The sequence below is a fragment of the Diabrotica virgifera genome, chromosome 6 (genome assembly GCF_917563875.1).
Source record: "Diabrotica virgifera virgifera chromosome 6, PGI_DIABVI_V3a".
NCBI lineage: Eukaryota > Metazoa > Arthropoda > Insecta > Coleoptera > Chrysomelidae > Diabrotica > Diabrotica virgifera.
The window spans coordinates 245,708,397-245,729,450 of NC_065448.1; the positions used below are offsets into that span (position 1 = coordinate 245,708,397).

The 21,054-nt window shown below is 31.0% G+C and overlaps 1 protein-coding gene across 2 annotated transcripts in view; it reads left to right on the forward strand.

Annotated features, from left to right (window-relative positions):
- The window catches only part of LOC126887484 (proton channel OtopLc-like), a 48,010-nt gene that overhangs the window by 20,837 nt on the left and 6,119 nt on the right, over window positions 1–21,054 (forward strand). For both annotated transcript variants that reach the window (XM_050655051.1, XM_050655052.1), the window contains exons 6-8: window positions 2,129–2,501; window positions 14,927–15,138; window positions 19,188–19,408. In XM_050655051.1, the coding sequence (XP_050511008.1) occupies window positions 2,129–2,501; window positions 14,927–15,138; window positions 19,188–19,408 (806 nt within the window). The remainder of the gene's footprint in view (window positions 1–2,128; window positions 2,502–14,926; window positions 15,139–19,187; window positions 19,409–21,054) is intronic.

Below are 21,054 nucleotides of genomic sequence, written 5' to 3' on the forward strand. Positions count from 1 at the left end.
TAATTTAATAATTTAATAATTTAATAATTTAATAATTTAATAATTTAATAATTTAATAATTTAATAATTTAATAATTTAATAATTTAATAATTTAATAATTTAATAATTTAATAATTTAATAATTTAATAATTTAATAATTTAATAATTTAATAATTTAATAATTTAATAATTTAATAATTTAATAATTTAATAATTTAATAATTTAATAATTTAATAATTTAATAATTTAATAATTTAATAATTTAATAATTTAATAATTTAATAATTTAATAATTTAATAATTTAATAATTTAATAATTTAATAATTTAATAATTTAATAATTTAATAATTTAATAATTTAATAATTTAATAATTTAATAATTTAATAATTTAATAATTTAATAATTTAATAATTTAATATTTTAATAACGACACTCGCCGAAGGGGAGTGAAATTATGTCAAAGTGTCACGAGGAGAAAAATTTTATATTAATTTTAGAGATCGAGTGCAATTTGTTGGGGCAGATTGCAATTGCGCGCAGCGGTCAGGGTTCTCAACAGGGTGTCTAAGTTTTATTTACTTCTTATTCGTTTTGAACGGAAACTTTGCTAATTTTAAAAAATTAATTAACTAAAAAATTAATATATTATATATTATACAGTACAATTTTCAAAGGAGGAAGACCTAACCCTTCGGTCCAAACCTAACTTTCGGGTATTAGAGTGTAGAGTACCCCAGGAGGTATTTGACCGCTGCGCGCAATCACAATATACCGATTTGTTGCGATTATTTCATGAATAAAACTGTTCAAAACCAAAATTTTATTGTAATTTATTTATGAAAGTACCATTAAACACACAGTTGTTATAAATATTTTACGGTTGAAAGTCATCACTTTTATAATTTTTAAAACATTAATTGTCATTATTAATGTCACTGAATGTATTTTTTCATAGTAACGAAAGGCATCTGACGTAATATACTTGACGACGGGAAATTATCAAAAATTATCGGGTATAATATCACAAGAGAGTGAGAATAAATTGAAAATAATGCGACAGTTTTTCGAAAATTTGTTGTCTGTCAATAGACAGGAGAGCCCGCAGGGCTCGAGTGGCTATTGCCCAATGACAACAAATTTGAGTAAAAATAAAGCATTATTTTCTTATTTATTCTTACTGTCGTGCGATATTCGTGAGATTATTTTTTAATACGTATATTATGGATATTTTCTTAAATGTGACAGTTGTCAAAACTAGGAAACTGCTTACCATTAAACAGAAATAATCTACTTAAAAAAATTCTATCGGTAATTTTCTACAGTAGATAATTCTCAGTATAATTTTAATCTGATTGGACAGAATTAAACACGTGATCAAATATCTTACTATACGATTGGAAGTTAAAATCATTAAAAAATAATCGATTTAATTTAGATTTATGTAGTTTTCTATTGGTCAGAATCGTCTATGAATGAAATTATCGGGTATAATATCACAGAAGAGTGAGAATAAATTGAAAATAATGCGACAGTTTTCCGAAAATTTGTTGTCTGGCAATAGACACGAGATCCCTCAGGGCTCGAGTGGCTGTTGCCCAATGACAACAAACTTGAGTAAAAATGAAGCAATATTTTCTTATTTATTCTTACTGTCGTGTGATATTCGTAAGATTATTTTTTAATATGTATGTTATGGATATTTTCTTAAATGTGACAGTTGTCAAAACTAGGAAACTGGTTGCCATTAAACAAAAACAATCTGCTTAAAAAAATTCTATCGGTAATTTTCTACAGTAGATAATTCTCAGTATAATTTTAATCTGATTGGACAGAATTGGACACGGACACGTGATCAAATATCTTACTATACGATTGGAAGTTAAAATCATTAAAAAATAATCAATTTAATTTAGATTTCTGTATAGCTTTCTATTGGTCAGAATCTCGTATGAATGAAATAATCACAGAGATATTAATAAAAAATTAGGCTGTAACACATTAAAAAGATCACTTAAATCGGACTGCAGGTTTAGGAAATTCGAGACATCAAAAATGGCCGATTTTTAAGGTGGTGCGTTTTTCGTGCCGGTGAGTGTATTATAGATATAGTGTATTATAGATATAGATATGTCTTTATCTTTTAGTTTATAGCTGTACAAAAAAGCCAGTTGATTGCCAAATTTGGACTGATGCATCTGATTGCAACCAATGTGAGTGATTGGTTTCAAGTTGTTGTGGAACAAACGGTACATGATCTTAACAACACTGTCATGACCTATTCTAGGCACCACAATAGTACTATGAAAGATCTTCGGATCGACGAATATGACAGCAGACTTTTAAATATAATGAGACTGAAACACGTTCAAGAAAAATCATGCCAAAAATTGAATTTAATTACTCCTATTTTAATGAAGATTGAACCTCATTTAGCGTCATGTGCAGTAGAGTATAATCTTTTGTGTACAATGATTTTATTGTTGATGTGGAAAATAAGCACTTCTCAAAAAAAGAAAGGTGAGTACGTTATAATAAAAACACTTTTTTCTACGAGCGTGCAAAAAGTCTACTTTTCCGCACGCCTTTTAGTTTAGAAAGTTTTACTTTTCCGCACTGAATTTACATATATATTGTGCTGTTAATGACCAATTGCTTCGCATGTCTTAGGGATATATCTTTAAAAAAATCGTTTATGAGGGGTTCCCAAATAGAGGGGTTTTCGCAAATTTGCATACTTTCTATAGACAGCTACGTATTTGCCATCGTTTACGTCATTTGATATTACAAAACTTCTGCTGGTATGATTTTTGGAGTCTCCTATCCTCACCAGTAAAATATCCCCCTTTTCCACAATATCATCTATAGTTATTTGCATGAGTTCTTTTCTATGGCATGCGCCAGCTAATCAAAATATTGCAGCTACTTTAATCATTAAATGAATGTCATCAGGAGCTTCAGTTAAAAATTTTGAAATTTCTTCTTTGGTGAAAATCTTTCCTTTTTTTGCATGAATCCTACGTTTTTTCTTCAAATATGCTGTTAACCTAAAATAATGGCCTATATTGACATTTTTTCAAGTTTTAATACTGCCTTGAGCATGGAATAGCGTGACCACAAAGTATTTGGTTTGCAGATTTTGGATACACTAATAAAATAAGCTAAAACACTTCTTCTTTTAAGCTATTTACACTTTTTTCTTTACACTAACTCATAAAAATGTTGTATTCTTTCTTGTACCATGTTTGCTGATTTTTCCGGTGAAAGATCAAGATTATTGACAATATCGAGAATAGATGGGGGTAGCTCTTCGTCACTTGATTTGCTGAACTCCGCTGCGCGTCGTTCAGCAAGCTGCAACCGCGTGCGGAAAAGTATGACTTTCCGCACTAGTTAGGAGAATATGTAACTATATTTTTATTTAGTGTTGAACGAATGACCTCCTTTATTTTTGCCTCCACCCTTGCTTGTCTGCGGCTGTTCTTCTCCACAAACGGACTCCCAAAAGGGCTTGTACGTCGCTGTTTTCTTCCCAGCGCTTTCTTGGTTTTTCAACCGGTCTCTTTCCCTGCATTCTAGCATTCAGTGCTCTTTTTGGTAGCCTATCCTCCCCCATTCTTATCACATGTCCGACCCATTGCAATTTTTGTATTCTAATGAAGTCTGACAGGGGTGCTTCCTTATAAAGTTGATAAAGTTCGTTGTTGTATCGACTTCTGAAGATTCCGTTTTCCCTCACAGGTCCTAGTATTTTCCTCAGTACTTTCCTTTCGAATGTATCGAGTTTGTTTTTGGATGTTTTTTTCAGGACCACTGGTTGTTTTTTTCACTGCCATAGCATGTTATTGGTCGAATTAAAGTTTTATAGATTCTCATCTTTGTATTTCGGTGGACACTTTTAGACCGAAATATATGGGAGAGCGCAAAATAAGCTCTGTTTTCCTGCGTTATTCTCTTCCGTATTTCTCCATCTTCTGATCCGTCGGCATATATTTCTACTCCCACTTATGTAAACTTTGTAACCGTTTTAATGTCATCTTCATGTATAATGTTTTGTGGGACTATATTTCTTTTCGTCTGAGTCATTATTTTTGTTTTTTCTGTGTTAATTTCTAGACCTAGCATTTATGTTTGTGTTTTTAACTCTGCGTATGTTTCCTATGCTCCTGTTGATGTTCTACTCGTAATATTAATATCATCGGCATAAGCGGCCAGTTGAACCGTTCGGTTGGTCAGTAGGTTTCCTCGTCCAGTTTGCATTTGCCTAACCGCATACTCCAGTGCCAGGTTAAACAATGTTGGGGCCAGCCCATCTTCCTGCTTTGGTCCCTCCGAAATTTTGAAAAAGTCTGTCCGGTGGTTTTGTATTCGTACACATGCCTGAGTTTCATCTATTGTAGCTTTAATGAGTCTTATTAGCTTGTGTGGTATTGCCAATTCAGCCAATATATAGTATAGTTTGTTCCTTTTGATTGAGTCGTAAGCCATTCACCTTGACTCCATCCTTGGAGTCCTCCAGGGCCTCTTTAAATAGAAGCTCGGAGTAAAGATTAAACAACAGAGGCGACAGAACACATCCCTGTCTAACTCCCCTCCTAATTTCTACTTCTGCGGATGTGGAACCTTCGATCCTAACTCTGGCGTTTTGGTTCCAGTACAAGTTCTTTAGTAAATTGATGTCTTTTTCATCTAAACCGACTTCTTGCAACCGTTCTAATAGTAGGTCGTGTCTTCTCTATCTAATTCTTTTTCGAAGTCTATAAAGCATATAAATATATCTTTCTGTTGGTCGCAGCATTTTTGAGCGAGAACTAGTAAATTGAAGAGGGCTTGCTTCTCTCATTCCCATGCCGGCTCTGAATCCAAACAGATCGTCTCCGATGATTGTTTCGCACTTTCTATAGATACGATTATGTATGACTTTTATTAGGACTTTTACTGCATGACTCATAAGGCTTATCAGACGGAACTCATTGCAGTTTTGTGGGTTTGGATTTTTCGGTAGTGGGACGAATATTGACTCTAGCTAGTCTTATGGTATTTTGGTCAAAACGGCAAACAGGTGTATGTTTTCAAAAAACTTTTGATAGTGTGTAAAAAATATTTTATTATCAGCTAAATACTTTAGACACATAACGTGCTATCATCAGAGCTTCCTAAAAGGACATATTTAAGATAAGATGTTTTTTTTATATAAAAAATGAGTGAAAAACTTACGTCCTCTTATAAAACCTTCATAGAAGAGCAATTGCTAAACGACACAATAAAAAACATGGATACTGGGCAAAAGCCACAGATATAGGGTATAATAACCCTTTAAAGTGAATAAAATCACATCTAAATTCTTTTATTAATTAATAAGACAACATGGCTGAGTCAAACCATTTTGAGCCCACGTGAACAGCAGATCAGCTGAGGAAGACTGTCATTTATTAAAATGATAAAGAAGGAACTACAATCTTATGCGACCTCTATGTTCATAAATATTAATTAAAAATTGAAAATGACTAAAAAGCCATGTATAGGTTAAATGAATTTAAAGTTGATACTAAATTTTAAAGTTAAATTTTCAAAAAATTTCTATTATTACTATTGAAGTGAAATGTTAACGTGTATATTAAAAGTTATCAAAATTCTTCCAAAATACAAAACTGGTATAGTTTGACCAAGTGTAGAAGAAGTTAAATGAAATCATACCTAGGAGAAATATCATTTGACAAGCTCAGAGTTCGAAAGCTGTTATTAAAAATTAAAAATCTTATTGGATTAATTCAGAAAAATAACAAATATTTACTTGTTTACAAATATGTAAACAATGAACGAAAACTCAAGAATACCTAAAAGTAATGTTCAAAAAACTTTCATAAATTGTTGGGTATACTGTATACTAAACCAAAATTACTAAAGAAATTTATTAAAAATAGGATCAAATTTACAATTTAATTGAATCTGGGTGTTAACACAGTTTTGAGGGGTTTTTTTCATTTCTCTACTTATTTCTAGATCTTCTAGTAGATTCATTTTGGTATAGTTATTATTAGGTATGCTGTGTAAGATCCTACTATCTCTTTGTGGACTAAAGCTATGTTTCGATGCATGTAAATGATGACCAAAACTAGATTTATCGATCTTTGACATATGCTCTTTGATACGAATATCCAAAGGTCGCATCGTTCTACCCACGTAGGTCATAGGGCATTCACCACATGACAATTTATAAATGCCACTTTTTGAAGTTTTTTTAATTTTGTCTTTAGTATGAGAAAAAATTGACTTGATGTTATCTTTGCATTTAAATAGGGTTATTATACCCTATATCCGTGGCTTTTGCCCAGTATCCATGTTTTTTATTGTGTCGTTTAGCAATTGCTCTTACTTTTTTTCACTCATTTTTTTATATAAAAAAAATCTTATCTGAAATATGTCCTTTTAGGAATCTCTGATGATGGCACGTTATGTGTCGAAAGTACTTAGCTGATAAAAAATATTTTTTACACACTATCAAAAGTTTTTTGAAAACATACACCTGTTTGCCGTTTTGACCTATTTAGAAGTGTGTACAAGTCTTGCAGTCTTTTCCAATTCAATTTATGGTATTTTACCTGTATTATAATGCGATTGAATAAAAGTACAAATATTTCGATATTTTCTTCGCTGATTAGTTTCAAATTTTCTGCGTATATTCCATCTGGACCTGGGCTTTATTTGTTTTAAAGTGGTTAATTGAATTTATAATTTCAGATTTCAGAATTGCTGGCCCTTCGTTGTTAGTTTCCAATATATATGGTGAGGCAGATAAAGGGCCTATTAGAAATATCTCGAGAACTAAAGACAACTGAATTATGAAAATTAGAATAAGGGGGTTTTGAAGACTGATCTATTTAATGAAAATATTTTCATCTATTTGGTACTTCCGGTTATACCGGAAGTTGCTTATAACTTCGTTTTTTTAAATGGGACACCCTGTATATTTTTACATTTTTGGATTCTCCTCGATTTTTTCTTTCTTAGAATATAAGGTTTTGTCAGATTATACAGGGTCGGTTAAAAGATAATTACGTTTTCTTATTAATTTCGTAGCTATATTCACACCCTGTAGGATTGTAGTAGTTTGACATAATAAACTCTATTTATGTTCAAATGATTTTTAATATAGTCTACTATTGTTACCAATTATTAGTGTAGCTAACTTTTTAATTTTAGTATACAGGGTGGGTCGAAACTCGGAATGAGTATTTTTTGAGTTTTCTTAAATGGAACACCCTATATTTTAGTATTGCAATGAAATGATATTTCATGGTACTTTTTACTTCTTAAGCATTACCTATACCTAACTGCTTTAGTTTGTGCTTAATTGTTAATCGCACCAACAATCTTAACTTCGATGGTATTTTGATACCTCAACCACTATTGGCAATTTTAAGTATCAGTATCGATTAATATGTATTTATTTCCAAAAAATTATTTGTGACTGAATATTTTCACGGCCAACCTAATACAATTTCACCTATTTTGTGTTGCAATTAATGTTTGGTTTAATCACCAATAACTCACAAATTAAAGGAGTTAGGTATAGGGAATGCTTAAGAATTTAAAAAGTACCATAAAATAACATTCCATTACAATACTCAAATACAGGGTGTTCCATTTAAAAAAAACTCAGAAAATACTCATTCCGAGTTTCGACCAACCCTGTATACTAAAATTAAAAATTTAACTATACCAATAACTCTTAACAATAGTAGACTATATTAAAAATCATTTGAACATTAATAGAGTTTATTATGCCAATCTACTACAATCCTACAGGGTGTTAATGTTGCTACGAAATTAATAAGGAAACGTAATTATCTTTTAACCTATCCTGTATAATATTACAAAACCTTATATTTTAAGAAAGAAGAAATCGAGGAGAATCCAAAAATGTAAAAATATACAGGGTGTCCCATTTAAAAAAACGAAGTTACAATCAACTTCCGGTATAACCGGAAGTAGCAAAGAGAAGAAAATATTTTCATTAAATAGTTCATACCTCAAAACCCCTGTATTCCAATTTTCATTATTCTCTTAGCTTTAGTTCTCGAGATATTTCTAATAGGCCCTTTATCTGCCTCACCCTGTATACCTACCTATTGAATAATACTGAGGATACACAGCATCCGTACCTTACTCCTTTAGTGACAAGGAAACCTTTTGATATTATAATTTCCAATTTTAATTTTGGATGTCGAGCTTCTATAAAGTTCTTTCAGCATATAATCTATTTTAATACCCGTTGTAGCTTATTTTGCTCAAGTTTTCATTCTCTAAGTAAAAATTAGACGACAGAAAACTTATCTTTAACAAGTACGAAAGAGTGTCAGGTCATACCTCGGGTCTTTCGTATTTTTAAGTGAGTTCATAATTAGATTTTTAGCTTCATTTACGAGAATTACTAAACATTTTTATTCTCTTTGTCTATTGCGTTATTTCAGTTTCTGTGAGATGGGTTAAATGAATTTAGACGCTTATAGCTTTTGTTACTTATAATCGAGGAAATAAAACTGATAAAATGGCAAAACTTCGCAATTCTTTCGTCCAGCATCGATTTGTACCAAAATTTGGGATTAGGCTTATTTCACCCTCTAGTTCATTTTCTATATTAAGCCGTTGTACGCTTTTGGTTTTTTAAGGGTGAAAACTACCCCTAATTGTAAAAAATTATAGAATAACATTTAAAACTTTAATATTGTCAACATTTGCTTCTTATTAGTTACATAATGATTGTTTTATGCTTTAAGATATACTATCATAATATTTTACCCCTAAAAACCACCCCTGTTGGAGCTAGATATAAAAAAATTTACTTATCCTAAAAGAATAATTTCGACTTGCATCGATTTAACTACATAAAAATTTGGGATTAGGATCATCTCACCCGGTACTTCATATTCTATATCATGCTCAAGTGCGTTGATTATTTTTAGGAGTGTAAACTACCCCTTATTGTCAAAAATTATATACAAACATTGTAAACCTTAATATGGGTAAAATTTGGTTTTGATTGGTTAAATAATGATTCTTTTATGCTTTAGGATATAATATCATAATATTTCAACACTTAAAAACCACCCTTAATAACATTACAATTTTTATAAATAGATAATTTAATAGACCTATACAGAACAGAATGTAGAATTAAATAATTACAAAAACATTTATTTACACAAAAATACGAATTTACAAATACCTACGTACAAATACAAATACAAATAGTTTTTTCGTCATCTTCGAGTAGGTATACGAACCGGTTCTCTGGTATTGAAAATGTTCCATAAGCGGACTATTCGAATTATTCGAAAAAAAAAATTCGTTTTATAAACATAGTTCCTTCATTTTTGGGGATAAAAAGTTTTTTCAAAAACGATTTTGTATCATTTTTGAAGAAAAATAATACTCTGCAAATTAAATTCCGTAAGATCCCTTAGTTTTTAATTGGGGTGGGTTTAAAGGGCTCGAATACGGGGGTGTTTTCTCGTAAAAGGAGGATTTAAACAGCTATATCTCGCTAACTGTTCACTGTAAGGGAAATCTATGCAGAAAGGAATTTTAGGTATTAAAAAAGCTACAATTTAGTAATCAATCATTTTTTCGTATCTCTAGTATTTTCAGATATATTTTAAAGAAAAAGGTGAAAAATACGAAATTGCAAAAAATCTGTTTTTCTTTAAACTCCAATTTTTCCAAAATTAGACCTTTTAAATCGATCAAACTTCTTGGGTGTATTAATAATACAAATATAAAAGGAATTACAGGAAGGTGAATACCAATTTTTAATTAGGAGGGTAGTTAGGGGGTTGTTTTCACTGATTTTTGAAGTTATACTTCTTTAGGCGCGATTGGGAATGCGCGATTTTTATTATTCTGCGCGCATGCGCACACAGAAAGTATGGAGTTCGTTGCTAAATGTTTTAAGTTATGTATCTATTTGTCCAAAAAAGGCGTGGAAAAAATATATTAGTGTTTTTAGTAAATATATTATAATAGCTCGGTAAAAAGATAATAAGTAATATTTAAAGTATGTATTTTTTATACTCCACTTGGTCTATTTGACACTATGTCTGTGAAATATCGTAGTCCACACCCACACAAACAAAATGAGTGTAGCTTAGTGGTAGAACGTTCGACTGGAGATCAATAGGTCCAAGGTTCGGATCCGGGTGTTTTCCAATTTTTTTTAATTTTTGATATTGTTTTAATAAAATTTTTTGAAAAGAAGTAAGTAAAAATTAGTTTAATCTTAAAATAAAATATAAATAAACTTTTCGAAAGTATATTTATTTAATTGAAATTTAATAATAGAAGTATAACTTCTTACGTGCGTACAAAGTACACACACATTTTTTTTTCGTAGAGAAAAGCAGGTACCGACCTCTTTTTTACCATAAGTTGCTCAATTTTTAAACTAGAAACTTTTTATTATTTTTTTGAAAGGTCTAATTCTATACTCAAAAAAATTATTTAGGTTTTCCCCGAAAAATGCAAAGATTTCCCGTTATTTGGCTTTGCATATTTCAAATTATACATTTGACGAAAAAAGCTAACCTCGGTTTGTATTGGTCTTAAAGTGATTATAGAAAACGAATTTGGTTTGTGTTACTAAAAGATACAATTTTGATATCCTCAGTTTTTTTGATTAAATGCATATTTTTCGAGGTACTCTCAAAAAACCCTCTAAAAAAGTCGATTTTTTCGTCGAAAAACTGTTACTTTCAGGCGCGAATAACTCGAAAAACATTATTTTCTTAGAATTACATTTTCCATCGGTTTGCATGATTAAAATGTAACAAAAAAATTCCCACCCCCAGATGGGGTGGAAACCACCCCAAGGTTTTAGCGTACACCGGCATGATATAGAAAATTATTCGCGTTCGACTGCAGATCGAAAAACTCGGATGTTTCCTATTTTTTTGTTTTTATTTGTTGACTTTAATTGGCACTATATAGTTTTTGGATTAAAACTGAAAACTATTTAAAAGGAGCTTTTAAATAAGGTATAAGTTGTTAAAATCCCATTGAAAATAATGAAACTTAGATTAATATAAAAGGTACATGAATTCTCTTTTACCTATGAAGGGTATTAGGGATGGGAAAAACCTACCGGTTTAAACATAAAACCGGTTTTTTTACTTCGCAATAACCGGTTTTACCGGTTGTTTTTTGTTCCGGTTATAACCGGTTTTTTCTTTTTAAAGTAAAAACCGGTTTATGGTTTTTACGGTGATTAGGATTAGGTTAGGTATTATTTTGGATTCCAATCATAATTATTATTATCAAGTAATTATTCCAAACAACACCATGATTCAAATTTTATTTTATAAATACAGAAGCAAACTGAAAGTCCAAACTCACATCAGCCAGAAACAATCAAGTTTTATTATAATATTTCGTTGAAAACGTATTTGTAATCATAATATTTACATAAGAAGTGATCTGGTCGAACTAAATAGACGCAAGCATCATCTATTTTTCACACTTGACTCTTGACATTGAAAGTGGGTGAATGATTTTTTCTGATTACCAAAATAATGTTCTGACTATGAATATTGAATTACCGATTACGAATACGAATCTCCAAGGATTTCCCTACGTTTTCAAAACGATACACACATACAGGAAGTATTAAATGACTTAAAATGTACCTACAAATATACAAACGTGTTAAAAGATATAGATGATAATTTTTTTGATGGTAGTAAAAATAAAAGATAAATGGCTTTATCCAATTTATTTTTAAGTAAAATATTTATGTTGATATTATTTTTTTTAAATCCCATTTAAAAGAATCTGGGAAATTTTTTAAAAGTTGAAATCGTTGGGTTAAATTGTATATTATTGCAATATGTATATATTGATCTTACGCTATATTATATTTAATAATAATCAATAAATATATAATAATAATAAGATAATAAATAAATATATTAATTAATAAAATAAAATGGTTATATTAAAAATTGTGTTTTATTTATATTGATATTGATGTTCTTTCGATAGTACTAATTTTGGTCACATTTATATCGAGTATCGAGTCTAGTGGAGTATCGCAAACTAAAGTGCAATGTAACATTGTAACCTATTGGATTAAAAAAAAACCGAAAACCGGTTGTTGGAAAAACCGTTTTTTTTGGCCGGTTATAACCGCCAGGTTAAACCGTAAGCAAAAAAACCGGTATAAACGAAAACCGGTGTTTTGTCAAAAACCGCCATACCTAAAGGGTATAGAATCAAAACTCGCTTTATCCATCCATGGCCGAAATTAAGTTGTTTATATTTTTTGAATCTGTTTGTTGAACCCTACACGAATCCAGAAATAGTTTGAGTTGACATTAGCTTTATCCAATATAAATTCAATGTTAAAAGTAGACTTTTGAATCGAACCGGTCTTTCTCCTATGACAGTTCTGCGTGAAACCCGTCTTTCTCCAACCGACCAATAGGAGGCGTGTAAAGTGAATAGAGGGGACTTATACAGATTTAATCACTCTATTCCATCTCCAAAAAAGAGAATTGTTTCAAAACTTGCTTTCTCCTAACTAATTTGTTTCAAAACTTGCTTTATCCAAAAGTTTGCTTCAAAACTCGCTTTCTTCAAACAAAAATGCCCACTATTTAATTATTGACGAAAGTTGGATTTCACTTAGTATACCTATGTATAATATCAATTTCTATATTTTGTTCTGAAGCTATTTCCTTGTGGCATTTTTATAATCCACTATTTTTAATGGGAGTAAGCCACAATTTTACCAAAAAAATGATTTTATTAACGTTTCAAAGCCAAATCGGGTTTTGTTGTCAAAATACAAAATACTGCTAAAATAAACAAAAATGTTGTTGCTAAGTAAAAAAAATTCTTCTAATAATTTATTTAATCTGACTCATTTATATTGGTAATTCAGACGTATATTATACATTTTAAAGTAGAAGACTTTAAAATGATATCGCCAATATTTATGAGTTGCGTTCCTGGGACGACTTTACTAAAAGGTAGTTCATTAGATTACATTCCCAACTCAAGAATATCCGTCACAAAAAAATCATAGCATGTGATCTGTCTTTAAAAAGACAACCAAATGCAACGATGACAGTAAAATTCTCGCGTTAGAGATTCATAGTAAATCACGAGGGAAAACCAGGAAAAAACCTCGTGATACTATCCCGGCATTGTAAGTATTTGTTCTTGCATTTAACTTATACATATATATTAATAATACATAGATATACAATAAGTAATACTAAAACATAAAATTTGTACTAACTCGATATGTTATTGACTTACTAATCGTGGTATTTTCTTTCTATTGACTTCCTCTTTCAGTATGGGTAACCACATCCTACTGCATTCTACCGAGGAATTTGCGACACAATTGGTTTCATTTAGCATAATTAGATCCGCTTCTTTGATTTTTCTCTTTTTACCATCTAATTATTTCAGGACTATACTTGAATCTCTCCACTGAACTCCATGTTCATTATCCCATGCGTGTTGACATATTCGAGATCTATCAAATTCTCTATTTTTCGTATAAGGCTGAAAACTATGAAAAACTATGAAAACTCTATCTAAAGCTAAACCTAACAACGAACAAGAAAGAACAAAACATTGCATTTATAAAATACCTTGTGAATGCGAACAATTTTATTTAGGTGAAACATCAAGACCATTAAACGTTAGAATAAGTGAACGTCAATCTTATATTAAAAATAGAGAATTGATAGATCTCAAATATGTCAACACGCATGGGATAATGAACATAGAGTTCAGTGGAGAGATTCAAGTATAGTCCTGAAACAATCGGATATTAAAAAGAGAAAATCAAAGAGGCTGCTCTAATTACGCTAAATTAAACCAATTGTGTCGCAAATTCCTCGGTAGAATTCAGTAGGATGTGGTTACACATACTGAAAGAGGAAGTCAATAGAAAGAAAATACCACGATTAATAAGTCAATAACATGTCGAGTTAGTACAAATTTTATATTTTAGTATTACTTATTGTATATCTATGTATTATTAATATTATTTATAATTTAAACATATTAAGGTCAGAATTTGGTATTAGTTTTGTGAAAGTAAATTAAATGTAAGAACAAATACTTACGATGTCGGGATCGTATCACGAGGTTTTTTCTGGTTTTCCCTCGTGATTTACTGTGGAATCTCTAACGCGAGAATTTTACTGTCATCGTTGCATTTGGTTGTCTTTTTAAAGACAGATCACATGCTATGATTTTTTTGTGACGGATATTCATGAGTTGGGATTGATTTCATGTAATCGAATGAACTATCTTTTAGTAAAGTCGTCCCAGGAACGCAACTCATAAATATTGGCGATATCATTTTAAAGTCTTCTACTTTAAAATGTATAATATACGTCTGAATTACCAATATAAATGAGTCAGATTAAAAAAATTATTAGAAAAATTTTTTTTACTTAGCAACAACATTTTTGTTTATTTTAGTAGTATTTTGTATTTTGACAACGAAACCCGATTTGGGCTTCAAAACGTTAATAAAATCATTTTTTTGGTAAAATTGTGGCTTATTCCCATTAAAACTAGTTGATCAATTTCTATGGTTAAGTTCTATAATATGAAACTTAAATCCGTGCGATAACTGTAATGGCTTGTTTTTTTTACAAGTTTTTAGCGATTTGTGACCAACGAAAATTTTGGAGAAAGCGAGTTTTAATTCTATACCCCTCGTATAGTACATTATATCAAATTAATCAAGAAGTTCGGTACACAAAGCACTACAAAGAGCTCTCTAAAATAAGGTCATTAACTCAATAACCGAGTGCATTTCGCATAAACCATCAAAAATATTTGTCGTGGCTTTTAACTTCAATTTTGATTTGAGGGTATGCGGAGAACCTAAATTTTGTTTACTGTTGCAATCTAATTTCCAGAAGCTTCTAGAGACCTCTCAACTGAAATATCAAGACAAAGTGGCTCTAACGCAATTTACGGCAGGAGTCAAAGTCAATTTTCAGTCGATTGTGCTCAAACACAGAGAGGATTGTTCAGTGGAATATTGGTACTAGCTGTCACTATCATCAGTCTTATTGTCTTTTTCGAATTCGTACCCTACGATGATAAAAAGGATGTTGCCTTGCTGCAGGTGAGTGGTAGATTGCTTTTGTAAAGTAAATTGAACAAATTATCAAAGACAATTCACCTAAAACTTGCTTATTCAAAATGTATTATACACTTGCAGACAAAAACATTACCTGCATCTTTTATTTTCAGTCTGATTTTGAAGTATATTTTTTTTTAAAAGTTTTGTACTTTTTATTGCTAAATAAGTTGTGATGGACTATTCTACATATTCATTCTCAAGTAATTTGCATATTGAAGAGCTACAACAGATGTGTAGAGGAGTTAATGAAATAATCTGATTTAACTACAGAAGACTCTTATAACAGATATTAACAGTTATTAATAGTTATTAACAGTTATTAACAGTTATTAACAGTTATTAACAGCTATTAACAGATATTGAAAAATTGAAATGGTTTATCCCAGAAAAGTTTTATCTACAACCTTCTTCTTCGTAAGGTGATTGCTCCATTACTGAAGCCTAGAATAACTGAAGCAAATTGCTCTCAATCTTGAGCTGTTCTAAGTATAGAATGTGTGTCTATGCCTGTTCAGTCTCTTACGTTCTTCAGCCAGGAGCATTTTCTTCTTCATGGACCTCTTCTCCCTTTCACGTTCCCTTCGATTATGAGGTGTAAAAAGTTTTATCTTTCTCCTCTGTAAATAGATAGCTTGGTTTTCTGTTTTTTTACAATATTTAGGAGTTCTCTCTCAATCTCCAGTCTTTACAGCACCTCGTTGTTGGTCACATGCTGTGTCCAAGGGATCTTCAGCATTCTTCGAAAAACTCACATTTCAAAGGCCTCATATGGCCTCATATGTTTCGACTCCGTATAGCAATATGGAATAAATTAATGTTTTTCAAATAGTTATTGGATATATTATAAAACCTCATAACTATTACCAGAAAACGGCAGTTCTCGCCAGTGGCACACATCAACACTCCCCTACACGCGACACTATGTATACACGAAATTTTCGATTTTCTATATCTGACTGAATTGAAAATTGGGCCAACTCCCATCTTAATGTTCAGGAAAATACCCATTCATATATCAACCATCCATTTTGGTCGTGTGGATTTTACGGCCCTTCCTATTTAGGGTCTGTTTTTCGTTCTCGTCCCCAAAACTCCCAAAAACTTCGAAAATTTAACTCCGAACTTTACGGTTTCTGATAGTACTGATCATTACCTTTCTAACGCATGTCTAATTTTGAAAATCGGTTATGCCATTCAAAAGTTACCGAGCTCAGAAATATGACTCAATTTTTATGTGGAAAAGTTAAACCGATCTGACTTTTGACTACCTATAAGTCAGCTATAGGACTTAGTAAGTACAAAGCGGCATATTTTTTGGGGGTATATATCTTCGGTTCAAGAAGAGATAGGAGAACAGCAAATACACCAAATCAATAGTATTCAGTTAAGCTTTCAAATGGTGTCTAAGGCGCCAGGATCAGACATACACACGGCTCAGTATAGCCGAAAAACTGAAAAAGTAAACTTTGAAAATTTTGGTTTTTCGATAATTACTCAAAATTTCAACCTACGAATTGCGCCAATAACTGAGCGTTTGTAGAAGGAATCTAGACGAATCTGACGGTGTATACATCAAATCCGGGAAAATTCGAATTTTTAAGTTATAGGCTTCATAAATATGATCAAATATATTTCTTATGGGAAAAAAGGTTTTTCAAGCTCACTAGTTCCTGTAATAGCTTCAGTTATCTTACTTGACCTTAGATTCATCAGATACTACTTGTCAATACGTTTCAAACTAATGTTTAGTGATCAACATCGGTTAAGCCGTACAACTTCGTACATTTAATTTATAAATAACTTGACTCTATTTGTTGTCATTCGGCTTATGTGGTCGTTCCAATTTACTCTTCTGTTTCTAATCTGGTTATTAATGTCTCCACTTTACGTCTCCGTCGTATGTCTGTACTTCTAGCTCTGTCCCATAGTGTCTTACCATCGATTTTTTGAATGTTTTTCAAATTCGCTGTTTCGAACAATCTTTTTGTCCTGTCTGTGTCAGGTCGTGTTTCTGCCGCATATGTCATTATTGGTCTGATGACTGTTTTGTAAATTCTGCCTTTCACTTCTTTTCCGATGTTTTTATTTCTCCATATTGTTTCATTCAGGCAACCTGCGGCTCTGTTTGCTTTATTCACCTGATCTTCCACTTCTGTTTCGAGCTTTCCGTAGCTGCATAGTGTGATTCCTAGATATTTAAACTCCATGACTTGTTCTATTATTTGACCCTCCAGCTCTAATTTACACCTTATTAGATCTGCTGTTATAACCATGCATTTAGTATTTTTGGGGAAATTAACATGTTAAATTTTCTAGCGGTTATATTAAATTCGTGCAGCATACGTTGTAAATCATCTTCACTTTGAGAGATTAGTATTGCGTCGTCTGCATAGTAGATTATTTTAAGTTGTTTTTCTCCCATTTGGTATCCTTTTTTTGTTCTTACTTTTTTTATTACTCCGTCCATGATTAGGTTCAACAGCAGAGGACTCAGGTAATCTCCCTGTCTTATCCCATTGCCAGCTTCAATTGGGTCAGTTAGTTCTTCATCTACTTTTACTTTTATTGTGTTGTTCTGATAGATATTTTCGATCGTTTTAATTATTCCTAGAGGTACCTCCCTTGCGTATAATAAATGGATAACCTCATTTAATTTGACCCTATTAAATGCCTTTTTAAGGTCCACGAAACATAAGTATGCCGGTTTGTTATATTCTAACGATTTTTCTTGAATCTGCCTCATTATAAATATAGTCTCGGTGCATGATCTTCCCGACCTAAAACCTTGTTGTTCTTCTGCTAATATTGTAATTTTATTCAGTTTGTTTGTTATCACTTTGGTGGTTAATTTTAGTGTTGTGTTTAATAAATTATTTCCTCTGTAATTCTCCGGTCCGATTTTTCTCCCTTTTTGAAGAGAGGTATTAGGATGCTTGATCTCCATTCTTGTGGTATTCTGTTTAGTTCTATTATTTTTTGGATTAGTTTTAATAATTGTTTGGTCATGTCTTGTCATCCATACTTTAGGAGTTCATTCGATATTCTGTCCTCTCCTGGTGATTTTCTATTTTTTCATTTCCTTAATGCTTCCGTTACCTCTGTTTCTTCAATGTTTATTTCTTCGTTTGTTGTCACTTCAGGTATTGGTGGTTCGTTATCTTTATCTTTACCAAACAGAGATCGAAAATAGTCTGCCCAAGTTTCCTTCTGAATGTGTTTCGTTTTTATTAGTTCGTTCATCTCTTTTCTTTGTCGTCTTATCATTCTCCATATTTCCTTTTGTGTTCCGTAGAAGTCGTGTTCTATCTGTTTTGAGAAACTCTCCTAGTGTTTTCTTTTTATTTGTCTGACTAAAGTGTTTGTTTCGTTTCTAATTCTTTTATAGTGATTTTATGCCTGTTGTTTTTGTTGGGTTCTGTATTGTAAAAAGGCTTTCTTCTAAAAGGCTAAAATACTTATAACATATATTATTATAATAAAAACTATCGATATTACTAGTGAAAATTGCCAAAAATAGCAAAATTACAATACAAAATTTGGTTGAAAATATGTAATCTTAAAGTTCAAAATCGGTATACGTCAAAAAATGCATTTTCTCGGCTTCCCATATAGCAATTTTTTATTCTTTTTTTGTTCCCAAGTAACTCGAATAGAGCCATCTAACTAACGTATTGTTAAATGACAAACTTGCTTTTGTTTTGTTATAATATATTAATTTATTTTTATTAAAAGAAAACTACATATTTTTCCAGTTGTAGACTTTTTTAGATAAACATACTACAAGTGTACCTTTTAACGTTAAAAACACAAATATTCTCATTTAAAAGCTGTATAATTATTTAAAAAATCTTTATTTACACAAACTAAAATTTTTGTTATAATTACCTGATCTTTAATTATTAGATTTTTTTGGGGACATGTGAAGAGCAATGTGTATAAAACTAATCATTCGAAGGGAGTTGAAGATAGGGGTAAAATTTTCACGTTAAATAATCTCTAATAATCTCATATCTATGATACGTTTATTTTAGATGATGATCTGGGAATCCATTATCTTCTTTATTTCCATTGTAGCAGTATTAATGAGTGCCATGACGTTGAGAGACTTAAAAATTAGCAACACAAATATTGAACTTCCTCTGGAGCATTTACTGTTGCTGGTAACACAGTCTGGAATGTTCATATATTGTCTATTTCAAATCATCAGCGGATGTCTGATGCGGAGTAGAGTCGGGATGGCAAAAGTGTTTGGGTAAGGCTTTACTGTTATTTTTAAATCAGAAAATAATATTTATAAAAATGTATATCACTTTTCTTCAGTTGCAATGCGAAGGCAAAATTGTCCTAATAGTCCAGGGCGCATCTGTTTTGAGATGAACGTTGAGAGGTGACTCATATTTTTTGCAGAAATTGCTTGGAATTAACTCACATAATAATAATAATTGAGTTATCCTTCTACTCAAAAAGGGCCGAAACATTGTCTAAATATTCAAAATATCAAAAAATGAAGGAAAAATTCGATTTTTTTCTTCGTATTTTGATTATAACTTTAAATACACTTCAGAGAAAATTTGTGCCGACATAATAGTTGCGTAGTTAAATTTTATACAATACAGAATTGGTTAGAAATTTAAAAAATCAACATCCTTGTGCGAAAATAGCAATAATTGCGAAAAAACCATAAAAACAAGTATTCCAATTGAACTTTTTTAAACCAACCATTTGTACTACAATTAGGATCTTCATATTTTACTCAGAAAAACTTTGTGATAAAATAAAACAATACTGTAGATTTCATTAAGATTGGTTTAACAGATTTTACAAAATAAATTTTGAAATCCAGCTTTCGATAAAAAAAATTCATTTTTTCAAAATGTTGCAGGACTGAAAATGAAGCAGAGAGCAAGTTAAAAATTATTTACATATAGAAGAATACTGTACCTTTCAGTTTCAATTTGCAATATTAAAATCGGTTAACTACCAGGGCGTCATAAAATATTTTTAAATAAACATTAATTTTTGGTGCTACGAGCAGGACAGCGCAGCGGTGTTCGATTCACACAAGTTGATTTCCACCAAAATTTTTTCCAATCTTTACCTAATATATTATTTTCTTACTCTATATTTTGTTGTATTTTAATATTTTAATTCCACAAAAATCAAACTACAGTAAAACCTGTCAGTAACGGCCAATAAAAATGAAAGAAATATTGGCCGATATAGAAAGGTGGCCGCTATTGCCAGTATTTTTAGTCTACATATAATTGGTTTGGGAAATTTTTAAACTGGCCGTTAGGACAGGTGGCCGATGTTGGCAGGTAGCCGTTAACACAGGTTTTACTGTAATTTGATTATTGTTTGTGAGATAATGTTTAAACAATTGCATATGTTTAAAAATAATAAATTTTTATTCTCTAAGTTAAAATATAAGAACAAAGAAAGTTTTGCTAAAAAAGTGTTATTTTAAAGGACACAGTGTTGTAAAAAACATTTAACTTGCTGTCTGCTTTATTTTCAGTCCTGCAACATTTTGAAAAAATGATTTTTTTTTGCGAAAGCTGGATTACAAAATTTATTTTGCAAAATCTGTTAATCCGATCTTAATGAAATTTATAGTATTATTTTACTATGGGTCAAAACGGCAAACAGGTGTATGTTTTCAAAAAACTTTTGATAGTGTGTAAAAAATATATTTTATATCAGCTAAGTACTTTCAACACATAACGTGCCATCATCAGAGCTCCCTAAAAGGACATATTTAAGATAAGATTTTTTTTTCATATAAAAAATGAGTGAAAAACTTAGGTCCTCTTAAAATACCTTCATAGAAGAGCAATTGCTTAACAACACAACAAAAAACATGAATACTGGGCAAAAGCCACAGATATAGGGTAATAA